General features: G+C 34.5%; 1 protein-coding gene and 1 pseudogene across 3 annotated transcripts; one reads left to right on the top strand and one right to left on the bottom strand.

The window, feature by feature from the left end:
* Positions 1-992: 992 nt before the first annotated feature.
* On the bottom strand, positions 993-13,154 carry LOC132032742 (cysteine protease ATG4-like). 3 transcript variants are annotated; one of them, XM_059422445.1, is made up of 8 exons: positions 12,115-13,154; positions 11,917-12,002; positions 11,363-11,413; positions 10,774-11,153; positions 8,382-8,520; positions 7,224-7,279; positions 7,068-7,138; positions 993-1,495 (listed from the first exon to the last, which is right to left on the bottom strand). In XM_059422445.1, exons 1-8 carry the CDS (start codon positions 12,587-12,589, stop codon positions 1,275-1,277), a joined length of 1,479 nt encoding a protein of 492 aa, XP_059278428.1. In that variant the 5' UTR covers positions 12,590-13,154; the 3' UTR covers positions 993-1,274. The 3 variants fall into 3 exon arrangements, with proteins under 3 accessions (XP_059278428.1, XP_059278426.1, XP_059278427.1); XM_059422443.1 differs by lacking the exon at positions 993-1,495 and adding an exon at positions 6,507-6,985 and having other exon boundaries at positions 11,279-11,413; positions 12,115-13,153; XM_059422444.1 differs by lacking the exon at positions 993-1,495 and adding an exon at positions 6,507-6,985 and having other exon boundaries at positions 12,115-13,153.
* LOC132032743 (inactive protein RESTRICTED TEV MOVEMENT 1-like) lies at positions 4,636-5,597 on the top strand (annotated as a pseudogene).
* Positions 13,155-15,012: the final 1,858 nt, after the last annotated feature.

Genomic DNA, 15,012 nt, shown 5'->3' with positions numbered 1-15,012 from the left:
TACTTAGAGTTACGCGATCGGCCCGCGAAGCGGGGCCATCGCACGCGCTCTCACGCCCCCTCACGCGCCCCGAGAAGCGGTGTGTGTCGGTTTTGCGCAGTATTCGGTAAAATAGGCATAACTTCTTGTACATAACTCTGTTCAAGGCCCATAATATACCGTTGGAAAGCTATTTCAAAGGGTTACAACTTTCATTTTTTAAGTTTTCTCAAATTCCCAACGGATTTTCACGAAATTCGACTGGAAGGCGCATTTATCAAAAACTTAGCCGATTCTATAGACTTTTAAACGCCTTACTATTAGCCGTATTGAGACGATCATATCTCCTTGCTCCGATCTCTGATTGGCCTGGTCTTTATATCGTTAGAAAGCTATTTTTACGTACTAAAACTTTCATTGAGGGTACTTTCCCAAATTCCCAACTAATCAAAGAGTTATCACTGCCCGAAGTGGGCCTATCAACCATTTTCGCAAAATGTTCAAACCTTCAATTTTTCCACTAAAACTCTAATGATATGAGTCTAACCTTAGTTCTTAGATACGGGGTGTAACAACTTGCTTATGTGTCTACTACCTCCAACTTACATGTAAATTGATGAACTACTAAATTTTCAACTACATCAAGTGTTGTAATCCAAACTAAGCAAGGCCCTTAGTCTTTTTGTTTCCCACCACCCTCTATGGGACCCGACTAATCCGGATTTGCATCGGGAAGTCCCACTTTAAGAGGCAAAATGCTCCCGACCAAAGACAATTCCATATCCCAGCGCTCAAACCTGAAATCTTTGGTTAAGTATAGAGGAATATTTACTACCCCACCAAGTCCCGCTAGATAACATAGAGATTCCCAGATAGCAAGATTTACCCCATGTGAATCTCTCTCCCGACCGGCAGAAGCCGGAGCCGAATCGGGGCTATTCAAGACACACAGAAATAAGAATAACACCCATAAAGACCAGAGGGGAAAAAAAGAAGCAACACAAAGTGGAAGGTTAGGGGAACAACTATTCAATCTACTGCATTTATACCGGAAGAAAAGAATCAATTAAGCAGCAGGACCATACACCATCCCACTGTCGGATAATTTATAGAAAACATCAAATTGTAAGGCAAAAGATGAATCCTATACAAGTATGACTATCTTACAGCAGTAAATTATCCGAAATCGTGCACCAAACACGTTGAGCAACACATTTAAGGCCACCAACGCGATCAAGTAAACCAACCTAAGAAATTATTTACACAAACTTTTTGATCCTGAAAGTGTTCTCACATCAAAGGAGTTGCCACTCATCATCAGGTCTATTACCATCCGACTCACCGAGGCCTACAGCATCGAAGGAGTCCAGTTCCAGAACCCCAGCATTACTAGTCAACCTGTCATTATACTCATTTGAGGTGGCGGAGCTATGAGTTTCAGTTACGGTAAACAATGGAGCACCGTTTGATTGATCCACTAACTCAAATGCCCGTATACAGAAATCATCAAAATCACCTACAGGTAAGTATGTATACAGAAGTTAGGGGTCAAGAAGCTACTCATAAGCGCAAACAGTCTCTAGAACAATTAGACGTACTTTTATCTTTACAATAAAATCCGACTGCCAAGGAGGGGTCTATTGAATCCAGCGGAAAATGCCTTACAGTACTGCAATCAAAGTCAAAAGGCCATAACGTGATTAAAATTGAAAATGGAAAAACCAGATGAGAAACTAGAACGAGTATTCGCTTACTTGCAGTGATAAGATGCGGTATCAACATCTAGCTTATCTGTCTTAATATCAACAACCTGCACATTAGACAGATAATGAGAACAGTAGATTCTACATCCCAATAGATAAACCCGTAACACTTCGAATGTTAAAATCACAGGACAAATGAGATCATAAGCACCATAAATAAAGTTAACAAGTAAAAGTAGTAAGAAAGCTGAACAACCAACTAAAAAAATATACTCATTTATTATAGAGGTGACTCCCTTCCTGTCCCACTCGCAGCAAAGCAAAAGTTAATGGGAAAGATCATAAAGGGAACAATATTTTTTTAATTTTGCTTTTTGGTGGTTGTCGGAAATTAGAAGGGGAAAGACTGATCACTGATGGATCAAAACCCTGAAAGGAATTAGAAGAGCTCCAAGCAAGATATATTATTCGCTAAAGCAACTACCGGGTGAGAAAACTATCATTTAAGCATCATTTAAGCTGACAGCTACACGAACCACGAAAGTGCCTAGCGCACCAGAGGAGCAAAGTTCATTTTCCTTTCAGGGTAAAGCGGCGCAATAAAAGGGCTGGCCCGTCAAAAGTCGTTTCCTTCCCAATCGTTCAAAATCAACAAGGCTTCGAAGAACGAAGGGAGCGTATAATTGGGAGATCATTCCACTTTTTTGTTCCATTTGACGAGGGAAGACTATATCATCAATATATATATCTGGGCTAGCTTGCCCGTAGATTATATCATCAGTAAACATACGACATTGGTCTTTTCTTTTGATGACCAAAAACAATATATTAACCTAAAATGTTGCTACAGTCGCCATTTTAAGTCGGGACAGGTTAGGTGGATCCAGAATTTGTGTTGGATATAATTAGTTTAGGTTAATTTTAAAACTAACCAATTAAAATGTGCCACGTAATAAATAAAAAATTTCATTTTTTTTTCCGGAAAATGGCCTAAAATGCCTCTGAACTATGGGATTTGATACAATATTGCCCTCCGTCCATCTATTGGGCCAAAAATGCCCCTGCGGTTAAAGATAAGGGCAATTTAGGCCTAATAAGTTGACAGCAGGGACATTTTTAGAGACCAAAGGTAAACGGAGAGTATTTTTGTACCAAATTCTATAGTTCAAGGGCCTTTTAGGCCTTTTTTCAAAGAATGAATAGAGTTTAAGTTGATACATTGAGGTCATTTCAAAGGTAAGTCTCTTTAAAATATGAGATTTATAATCTTGAAAATATGATATGTTACAACAGGTAAAGGTGATCTCATGGTGCAAAAAATTTTTAGACAGACAAAATTCAATATATATAATGACATTGTAAAGAATTTTTTCACTATCAGTCTATTTAACATATAACTATTACTTGTAGTTCTCTTTCAAGTGACTTAATAATATAAAAATTCATTTGAATTCTTCCAAATTTCAAGGATTGTTCTTTTTGTAGAACAATTATATCCTGAATTTTAGGATTATATGAAAGGAAATAGAGCAACGGAAAAAGAAAACAGATCACTATGGAAACTTTTCAAATTTTGAATGGTCTACTCAAATTTTAAAGGACTTTTCCCTCGGCAATAGAAAAGGAAAAACTAAACTGGAAAAAAAGATTGTCAAAAAAAAAAAAAAAAAAAAAAACTGGAAAAAGGAAAAAATAATAGCAAAATCACTTAAAACAACAAGGAGGAGAAAAAAAAAAAGACCTCATAGCATATTTATATTATAGGCCTCATATACAGTTAATGGAAAAATCTTGATAAAAACGGATTAACTCTCTTCTTTAAAATATTCACACTTTGATCGAAAGAGAAGAGAAAAGAAGTTTAAATATTAATTAAATTAAAATATGACTTTTAAAAGGTAGTATTATAATACTTGTCTTTTGCCTCCTAAACATATACAACTAAGCAGATTTGCCAAACACTGATTACTTCTCCTCTCAAAATATTTACGTCGTGTTCTTGTGGGAGATTCGAGTTCATTGCTAAAATTTAATGTTGTTGGCTTGTAAAATTCCGGAGAAATTCTGCTATAGAACTCATGCAACAATATTGTGATTTGTGGGGCTTAAATTCCTCAAAAATAAAGATTTTTTTTTTTTTTAACATCCCGTTTTGGAGGATTTATAGTATTTTCGCGCAAAAAAAAAACAAAAAAAAAAGTAATTCGGGGCAATTATTATGTATCTCAACAACAAGAAAAGAATATCAAGGTGAAATAATAATTGCACGTTATTCTAGGACCTCAATTTTTTAAATCAAACAAAAAGTTCTTAAAAACAAAGTCTTACCCTATCAACATTCGTTTTTTCATTAAAAAGGCCCAAGGGCTATTTTTTCACCTCATACGTTAAATCCTTTAATATGTGTAAAATTTGAATTAGTTGGGAGCTCAAAATAGGTATCGAATGCGGCGTGGAAAACAAAAAAACAAAAAAATCCCGTTAAATCTTTTTAACTAAGATGATGAAAACTGGTCTTTGACTATACCAACTTTTTCTGCAAATAATTATGTTGAACGAAACTTTTTAAAGTTTATTCTAAACTAGAAACAAAATAATAATCGCACAATGAGGTAAAAATTATTATGTACCTCAACAACAAGAAAAGAATATCAAGTAAAATTTTAATATCCACGTTATTCTAGGACCTAAGAATTTGAAATCAAACAAAACGAAATTACAAAAGAATATTTCCTCAATAAACAACATTAAACATTACTTCATAAAAAGGAAAAGAATTAATTCACTTCATTGAAGTAAATTCCAAATCTCAATTTCACATTCAAGAAAGGCATAAATGAGTGCCACCACATGAATATAAAATCCCAGTAGTACCCTAAAGATGATGGAAAAATATATTGTCTTGTCTTTATTTGTTTTTTTCCTCTACAATTTTTTTCTCTCTTCAGTAAATTAATCTTGTACTAAAATGCAAGATATGGGGTTCAAAATTGAAACATACAAGTACTAAATTGAAAGGAACAAGATGGGATGATGTTGATCTTGGTGATGTTGCAATGATTTTTATTTCATATGGAAAAACAGCAGTTAGCAATCTCCAATTTTTATATGTCAAGGATGGAAAATGTTCTCTATCAGAGAGACATGGTTATCTTATAGAACATCTGGAAATTGTAAGTTCATTATTCTGTTTATTTTATGTATTCTTAAACCAAAACTCTTTTATATTGTTTGCTCCAAAAGAAATTTTGTTTTCCGTTAGACTTTTGGTTTAATATTACCTGTGTCATTAGTTAGAAAAAAAAAAAAAAGGTCTCGATTTTGCCCTATACCGGCCCCTAATGGTCACTATACTTTACATGTTGTATTAGTATAGTGACAAAACTATCTTTTGAGTCGTTAAAATCACCCAATTTTATCCGTTGTATTAGTAAAGTCACAAAAGTAACAGAACATTCTTATCTAACAACATTTTTTGAAGAATTTGCAGATCAAGCTGGATTATCCCTCTGAATATCTGATTGGAGTAAATGGTCGTCATGGAATATTATCTGGAGCTGATAGATTTTTGAAATCAATTACATTTGTGACCAACAAAAAATCATATGGACCATTTCCAAAAATGAAACCTGCTTATATAGGACAAGATACAGAGTTCAACATAAATGTATTGGATCATGGTTGGCTCAATGGATTTCATGGCACAACTTGTGGAGGTCAACTTGAAAGCTTTGGAATATATATCAAGCCAATGCCAATTATTACACCTCCAAAGAAAGACATTGATTATGATAAAATTGATGTAATTGAGTGTACAAATTGTAAAAATACCTACTAGTTTAATTTTATATCCAAAGTTACATGTGTACTTTTAATATAAATATTATAAACATCAATGAAGATTCACGTGAAAAATATTGACTTTTCGCGCAAAGCCAAAAATGTAGGAGTTAATTTAGAATCTTTATAGTGTATTAAAAAAAAAAAAGAATAAACTCATAAAATTTTCTCAAAAAAATAAAAATGGTTATTATTGAATCAACTCTGAAATTTGCTCTTACTCACAAATTCCTATTCTAGCTCTGACCAAAGCTATCTCAAACCTGATCTTGCATATATTTCAATTCTTGATTAATTTTTAACAAATTAGTATTTGCAATTTGAGAAAGGTTATGTAAGGACATAATTAGAATCTCTTCACCCGTAATAAAAGTCCATTCGAGCCTAAAAAATGATGTTGGCTCAATTTCAATGATGTTGGAAAATGGAATCAAAAGATTTCTCAAATTAAGAAACCAAGAATAAAAGGTAAACATATAAAACAAAAAGTCTGATGGCAGAATGATTTGCTTATGTGTCTACTACCTCCAACTTACATGCAAATTGATGATCTACTAAATTTTCAACTAAATCAAGTGTAGTAATCCAAACTAAGCAAGCCCCTTAGTCTTTTTTTGTTTCCCACCACCCGCTTTGGGACCCGACTAATCTGGATTTGCATCGGAAAGTCCCACTTTAAGAGGCAAAACGCTCCGACCAAAGACAACTCCATATCCCAGCGCTCAAACCTGAAACCTTTGGTTAAGTATAGAGGAATATTTACTACCCCACCACAACCTTTGGTTGTAGCAAGTCCCGCTAGATAACATAGAAAGAGATTCCCAGATAGCAGTAGTCTCTATGTGAATCTCTCCCCGACCGGCCAGGCCGAATCGGGGCTATTCAAGACAGAGAGAAGTAAGAATAACACCCAAAAAGACCAGAGGGAAAAAAAGAAGCAACACAAAGTGGAAGGTTAGGGGCACAACTATTCAATCTTCTACATTTGTACCGGAATAAAAGATTCAATTAAGGAGCATGACCATACACCATCCCACTTTTTGATAATTTATAGACAACATCAAATTGTAAGGCAAAAGATGAATCCTACACAAGTATGACTATCTTACAGCAGTAATTTATCCGAAATCGTGCACCAAACATGTTGAGCAACACATTTAAGGCCACCAACGCGATCAAGTAAACCAACCTAAGAAATTATTTACACAACCTTTTGATCCTGAAAATGTTCTCGTTCTCGCATCAAAGGAGTTGCCACTCATCTTCAGGTCTATTACCATCTGACTCATCGGGGCCTACAGCATCGAAGGAGTCCAGTTCTGGAACCCCAGCATTACTAGTCAACCTGTCATTATACTCATTTGAGATGGCGGAGCTACGAGTTTCAGTTATGGTAAACAATGGAGCACCGTTTGATTGATCCACTAACTCAGATGCCCGTATACAGAAATCATCAAAATCACCTACAGGTAAGTATGTATACAGAAGTTAGGGGTCAAGAAGTTACTCGTAAGCGCAAACAGTCTCTAGAACGATTAGACGTACTTTTATCTTTACAATAAAATCCGATTGCCAAGGAGGGGTCTATTGAATCCAGCGGAAAATGCCTTACAGTACTGCAATCAAAGTCAAAAGGCCATGGCGTGATTAAAATTGAAAATGGAAAAACCAAATGAGAAACTAGAACGAGTATTCGCTTACTTGCAGTGATAAGATGTGGTATCAACATCTAGCTTATCTGTCTTAATATCAACAACCTGCACATCAGACAGATAATGAGAACAGTAGATTCTACATCCCAATAGATAAACCCGTAACACTTCGAATGTTAAAATCACAGGAAAAATGAGATCACAAGCACCATAAAGAAAGTTAACAAGTAAAAGTAGTAAGAAAGCTGAACAACCAATTAAAAAAAATACTCATTTATTATAGAGGTGACTCCCTACCCGTCCCAATCGCAGCAAAGCAAAAGTTAATGGGAAAGATCATAAAGGGAACAATATTTTTTTAATTTCCCTTTTTGGTGGTTGTCGGAAATTAGAAGGGAAAAGACTGATCACTGATGGATCAAAACCCTGAAAGGAATTAGAAGAGCTCCAAGCAAGACATATTATTCACTAAAAGCAGCTAACGGGTGGGAATAAACAACTACCATTTAAGCTGACAGCTACACGAACCACGGGAGCGCCTAGCGCACCAGAGGAGCAAAGCTCATTTTCCTTTCAGGGTAAAGCGGCGCATAAAAAGGGCTGGCCCGTCAAAAGTCCGGTTCCTTTGCAAACGTTCAGAATCAACAAGGTTTCGTAGAACGAAGGGAGTGTATAACTGGGAGTTCATTCCACTTTTTTGTTCCGTTTGACGAGGGAAGACTATATCATCAATATATATCTGGGCTAGCTTGCCCGTAGAGTAAGTCATACTCAGGAAGTGAGCTGACTTGGTCAGCCGATCAATAATCACCAAATGACGATATGTTGCCTCGCATCCAATCAAAGGAATAATTGGAACAAGGGTATCGAACTTTTTAATTGCATTGTTGATTAGAAATGAATTTTCTAACATTTGACTATGTATGTAGGAAAATTAGAAACGCAGTGAACAATACTCCCTTTGTGAGAAGGATATGGTTTCTAAGCAGGTATCGAGAAAACGCTTTTAAGGCCACAAAATCGTTGGCATTCTTGATGACTAATTAATAGGCTGCTGAAATCAGCCAGCATCGAAAGAAGCTGATCTCCATATATAACAACCAAACCTGGAAAATTCTATTTTAAGGCTCACAGATTTATCCTAGATTTTCAAGTAACAATAAAATAACAGAAATTCCGATATGCAACCAAAAAGAAAGATAATTACTGGCTGAACTTCATGTGGATCAAGATAAAAGGCTTTATCATCTTGCACGCCAACTATGTAGGTCGACGCCCCAGGTCTGCCACCGAGGATTCCGAGGCTTTGAGGAAAACCAAATGTAGCTGCCAGCAAAGGAAGATACCTGACATAAACGAAAGTAGAGGAAAGTTCAGTAAACATAACGCACTGGTCTTTTCTTTTGATGACCAAAAACAATGTAATTATCAAGTAAAGGCTCTGGCTTTTCAGTAAAAATAGTAAATCATCCATCAAACATCAATGCAATCCTCAATTTTAATTATTAGATATGGCCAGATGAGTGATATAACGGAAGCACCATATCACAACATAATGTATTTTGTGGACATACAGATATCAAGACAATTCTCTATTCCATTTTCAATAAGGAAATATACTAACACTTCCTAATATTTACCTAAATTGAGAATTACCATGTAAGATCGTGGTTAGGATCAGAAAAACCAGTGTGAACACCTTGATCGCCAAGTCAATTTTAGCGGTCACAAGTATATATACTTCCCCTACTAATTCCTTGGAAATAAGATCTTGTTGTTGCATCGAAAGAGATAAATGTTGACTAATTTGGCTTGGATTTTCATCACCTAGTTAAAGGTAATAAGCATATAGGTCTAATGTTCTATTGCTATTCATATAGATTCAATTAAATGAGAGTAGTAGCCACTAGCCAGCAATATTCTTAAGATACGATAAATATAAGAAAGATCAGATATAAGTGGAAATTTAAATCATGACTAACTAATCCAACATCAATGAATCATTCTAGGAGTCAATCTCAAATTAGTTGGACTCTACTATATGAGTCACTCGTATACATTCTGCTCTATACAGTGAAGAGGATTCATCACAGTTACAACAACAACCACCCAGTGAAATCCCACAACGTGGGGTCTGGGGAGGGTAGAGTGTACGCAGACCTTACTCCTACCAACGTAGGACCGCTGTTTCCGAAAGACCCTCGGCTCAATAAAAAGCATAAAAAGAGGTCAGATAAGGCTAAGAAATTCAAAGCGATATGAAAATGCAAATAACGAAAGCGACACAGATAAAATAGGATAATCAAAGTACATGAAATAACTAGATAATAGCAGAAATCAAAGCACAAGAAATTATACTGCGATATTCATCACAGTTAGTATTATTATTACGCTGATGATCAACCAATATAGAAGCTCTTGTTTATATTGTGCTCGTCTTCTATCTGTTGTTGTTGCATTAAAATAATGGTTAGATCAAGCCATTTGACTAGATAGTCTTCAGAAGAGTCTGGTACATTTATTTAGTTTTGTATGTGAGATTACAAAGCATGATCTCCATTAAGTTATTTTTAATGTTATTGTTTTCGTTTTTGTTCGTTATATTAGTGTGTGCTTGTCTTGGTGCTATTAATCAATGTAACCTATCACGGCTCCTCTTAAAGAAGATGCATGATTCCCCAAATTCAAGTCTCAAGAGAAGTATTGAGCAACAAATGCTAAAAAGTCGTCCGATGCTAAGGAGTAGTTTGTCAATTGTCAAACATGAGAGAGAACTCATGTGGGATCTAAATCCTAAACGGTAAGGAAGATCATTTTGGTAAAATAGTGAAATACTTTGTATACTAAATTCTATCCAATATTCTTAAAAGATCTTTACTAGCATTATGGGGCACCAGATCTAATTTTATTCTACGAGTAGAAAAAACTAAAAGCATGGTAACTTAGCCTAGTTCCACATTACATCGTACAAAAGAACATCATTGTGGAGTCCAACATTTGACATCACAATGTTCAGCAACTATAGTCAATTCAGTGTAGCATATTTAAATCATATTCATAAGTCCATGTAGAATTGTTTGAATCACAATGCAAGATAAGGAACAGAATGTTATTGAAATTAATTGTCAGAATATCAGCAATTCTAATTTACCTTAATATAATTTTATTATAATACAGAGAAACCGGCAACAAAATAGTAATTGTAGCATTAAAGTTGCTATAGATCCCCAAGATAGCACTACATGTTTTATGACACAACCAAATAATTCAATCACAATTTTGTTTTAATTGCAAGTTCTTGATTTATTTATGACCATAATTCAGAAAGATATACTCCCTCTGTCCTTTCCTTTTTAGTCAATCCTCAAAATAATGACACATTTCTATATTTAGTAACAATCTAACTTTAAACTTCCCATGTTACCCTTAACGAGACGAATATCTATGACTTATTTTAGACCACAAGTTTCAAAAGTCTTCCTTTCATTTTTAATCCGTGGTCACTTCACATAAAATGGACAGAGGGAGTATAACATAAATAGGCAAGAGTTTTGCATCATAATAACACTCTCAGTGTAGACAAAATAAAAAAAGTAAACCTTGAATTGATTTTGTCAAGTCCAAGAACCAATGGAACTAAGAAAAGAACAGGTGTCCAGTCAACTTCGCCTTTTGACAAGCCGGAACAATGCTTGACAATGTCCTCAATGCAGAGCACTGGTGCTCCACCTCTTTCTCCATCTTCATCCCCTGATACAACATAGATAGACATGACCGGAGACGTGTCTGCATTTCCGGTTTCTTCTCTTTTGCTACGTGCTAATGTTTCCCAGGTGCGACACATCGCATACGGGCCCACCCATGATCCAGGTGAAAGACCATAAGTCTCGCCGGCTTGTAGGAGGTTATGGATAGAGTAAGCTGACTCCTCGGAATCACCAAAAAGGTGCAATATGTCCACATACTTTTGTTCAAGCGGCTGTGAATGAGATAGAACAAGATAAGTTTTCATGCTAAAACAATATATGTATGAGATAACAACCTGATCCTTTTTTTGCTTTTTTTTTTTTTTTTTTTTCTGGATAAGAGATATGAGATGAGAACCTGATTGTGCATTATCCTGGTTCTAAATGGGAAATTGAGCATGTTAACAACTGAAAGTACGGCAGTGTTTTGACTTTCGAGTACCTTGTCTACAGATTTTCTCCAAGATCTTCCTAATCGATCAAGAAGTAGCGCCTACAAATACAGGAATCATATGTTACCATTGTCAAAAAAAAAAAAAATATATATATATATATATATATGTACAGGAATCATCAACATCACTATAGCAGACACAGTAAGCATTAGAAATTCACAAATATTTTGGGTGTGCTCGGTATAAGGATCGAGGAAAACAAGTTGCTTAAAAATGAGGACAATGACTTCTATAAGTGGCATTCCACATTGATTGTGTCCTCCCCGCCCTCCAATACACCTGATCTTCACCCCCACCACCACAAACCTCATCTCCACCACCCCTAACCCCCCCCCCACACACACACACACCCCTCTCCCATAGTATTTGTCCAGATTATATACAAATGCTTTTAGAATAATGTTTTTTGCTTACGTACCCAACACAAGAAAATAAGTAACAAATCCACTTATTTTCCAGGAAAACATTTTCCTTCATACCAAACACACCCGTTAGCTAACTTATAGCAAGAAAGAAAAGGGGTTTTGCTACTGTGACAAACCTGAGCAACAAGCATCTGGCTGCTTCTAAGCATGCAACCCCAATTAACATCACTTGTATACTTAGTATCTCCAATAGGAGCAAATCCTGTAGACAAATTCAATCAAAATAACCAAATTCACATCTTCCACAAACCAAATCAAAATTCTAATCACAACAAACCAATCAAGTTAACTAAAAAGACTAAAACTTTAAGCACCTTTACGATATGTAACAAGAATCCTCGACGAAAAATCATCAACAAAAGCAGAAAAACCTTCACTTTGAGTTGGTTCTATAGTTGGATCTTCATCTTGAACAACTTTATAACAAACACCTAAAAGCAAAATATCACTTTTAGAAACATTAGGTATCCCAGTTTTATCCATCCCAAAAATCCTCCTCATTGAACCACTATTCATCATTCTTTTTACAGCATTAGTCCAACCAATACCAATACCATTATATTTCTTTGAACAACAAGATTCACCTTTTTTTAAACACCCTTTTGGCTCACCATCAAATATTGAAAAAGGTGAAACAAAAAAACCAGACCAAACAGAAGATTTATTATTAACCTTATTACAACTACTACTACTGCTTGGTTCTAGCTCTGAAGAAACAGAAAAACCAAGATTTTTTCTTGGGGAATCTGAATCAGATGAGCTTATACTAAACTGGTTTTTTTTAGGCATCAAAGATGATAGTTTAAATCAGGACACATGGTACAAAAAGAGCAATTTTTTGGCTCTTTTTGTCAAAAAAATTATCTGAGGTTGTGAGAATTGAAGTAAAGATTGTAACTTTATGGGATTTTGAGGTTTTTATATGGTACAACTATATAGAACTAGCAATTTTGGACTCAATTTAATCAAGATTTTGATCTGGGGTTGTGAGAATTGAAGTAAAGATTGTTAATTTATGAGATTTTGGGACTTTTACATGGTAAAACTATGTATAAGTGGCAAAATTTGGCTAATTTATCAAGATTTTGATCTGGGGTTGTGAGAATTGAAGTAAAGATTGTGACTTTATGTGATTTTGGGGACTTTTACATGGTACCACTATGTAGAAGTGGCAAAATTTGGCTATTTTTGTCAGATTTTTTGATCTGGGGTTGTAAGAATTGAGGAAAAGATTGTAAAGTAATAGGATTTTGGGCTAATGATTGAAAAATTGAAGGGAAATTTGGCGTGATGTGAGGTCAAAACATAGGTGAAAGTGGCGTTTACGAAATTGGCTTAGATGAGGAAAGAAGAGAAGTGAGGAAAAGAGAGTTTTATATTGTATGATAATCTTTTGAGAAATTAACAAAAATGGTACCCCAAGTTTAGGTAGGTTTGAAATAGTCCGTTAAACATTACTCTTGAGTAGTTTAATCCTTTAAGTTTGACAACAACAACAACATATCCGGTGTAATCACACAAGTGGGGTCTGAGAAAGATCGATTGTATGCACACCTTACCCTATCTTAGCTTTTAAGTTTAACAAAAGTGAGCAATTTTTGTCTCTATCGAATATTTAGCAAATTATGTCGGCTAGTTTTGACGAGAATTGTGAAATTTTTCAGTGAACACTCATATTTAGCGGTGTAGTTTTTACAGTTTCAACTATTTTAGATCTAGTTTTATGATTTGATGCAACTTCAGCTAGTTTAGTTTATTTTTGTGTCTAGTTTAGTTCTTTATGTTGCAATTTTTAAAATCTCATGAAACTTTTCTAATGTTTCCGGTCAATTATTTTTAATCACAATTCGCCTCAAATCTAACGGATATAATTTGTTAAAACATCACATGAAAACCAATATGCTAACTTTGACAAATTTAAAAATAAAAATTACTCAACAATATATTTGAAGAATTGTTTTGAACTCACCCTCAAATATAAAAGAATTTTTTTATTATTTTCTCAATAAACTTTTAATATCGTTTTATTTAAAAAGTAGAAAAAATAAAGAAATATAAAGTAATATATTTATTGACTTACTAATAATAAAATAGGAAAATGAGCTAACTATTAATATAATATTTTTTTCATGATAAAACTACTAACTAATATACATACAAAAGAAAATTAAAAAGGGATGAAAGGAAGAAGGAGAGGTACAAGAACTATCAAGGAGCCAAAAAAAAAAAAAAATCATTCTCAAGATGAATAATCATTAAGTAATCAAAGAATTGTTATCATTAAAATATCAAAGTTGATAATATTTGATTTTATTTTAAGTATAAGATTACTATAAATGATTTATATAAAACATGGAGTATATTTTATTTACAATATCGTGAATTGGGAAAGAGAAATATTTAAATTTGGTGATTTTTTAAATCTATTGATCTCAACACGAGAGTTACAGAAGATAAATGTATCAGAGGTGATGATATTTAGATGGATGTGTGGACATGTTAGGACAAATGTAAAGAGGAAGTTATACGGGGAAGTGGCACCATGGCGGACAAGATGAGGAAAGCGAGCGTGTGATAGTCTGGACATATGAAGAGGAGTTGTGTGGGTGCGTAGTAAGGGGATGTGAGAGATTGAGTATAAAAGCAGATAAGAAAGGTCGAAGGAAAATTGGAGAAGGAGGTTAGATAGGACACAACACAACGTTAACTTACCTAGTACATGACCATAGATAGGAAGGTGTGGATATCGAGTTAGCTAGAAGTAGAAGGTTGGTAGGTAGCGAGGGTTCTCCTTATTAGTAGATTTTAGATAGTAATCGCGCAGTTTCTTTTCTTCGATATGTATTATTATCTGTTATTTCACATGCTTTGTACTTTGTTATTATTGTGCTACCATATTTTACTTGATACCTTAATTCAAATGTTTTTCTTTCAAGTCGAGAGTCTATCTGAAACAGTCACTTTAACCCATGAAAATAGGATAAAATTTGCCTACATCTTAACCTCTCCAGACTCCATTTGTGGGATTACACTTGATACGATGTCATTGTTATTGTTATATATAGTTACCTATTTACTCCTTCAGTTTCAAAATATTTATCTTACTTTCCTTTCTAATCCGTTTTTAAAAAGAATGCCAATTTTTTTAAAAAAACTTTTCACATCACAAGTTTAACACGGTAAGATTAAACATATTTTGGTAGATTTCACGT

Source organism: Lycium ferocissimum, chromosome 10 (genome assembly GCF_029784015.1).
Source record: "Lycium ferocissimum isolate CSIRO_LF1 chromosome 10, AGI_CSIRO_Lferr_CH_V1, whole genome shotgun sequence".
In the NCBI taxonomy this organism is placed as follows: Eukaryota; Viridiplantae; Streptophyta; class Magnoliopsida; order Solanales; family Solanaceae; genus Lycium; species Lycium ferocissimum.
The sequence above is the reverse complement of the archived record's forward strand: the minus strand, read 5'-3'. Positions and strand labels throughout refer to the sequence as shown.

Excerpts from the sequence above, each read along its gene's own strand:
- LOC132032742 (XM_059422443.1), bottom strand. The coding sequence starts at position 12,589 with ATGCCTAAAAAAAACCAGTTTAGTATAAGCTCATCTGATTCAGATTCC. Across the intron at positions 11,154-11,278 it reads CCAGGATAATGCACAATCAG|CCGCTTGAACAAAAGTATGT; the intron begins GTTCTCATCTCA and ends TCTCATTCACAG. Across the intron at positions 8,521-10,773 it reads CTTGACAAAATCAATTCAAG|GTATCTTCCTTTGCTGGCAG; the intron begins GTTTACTTTTTT and ends CGTTTATGTCAG.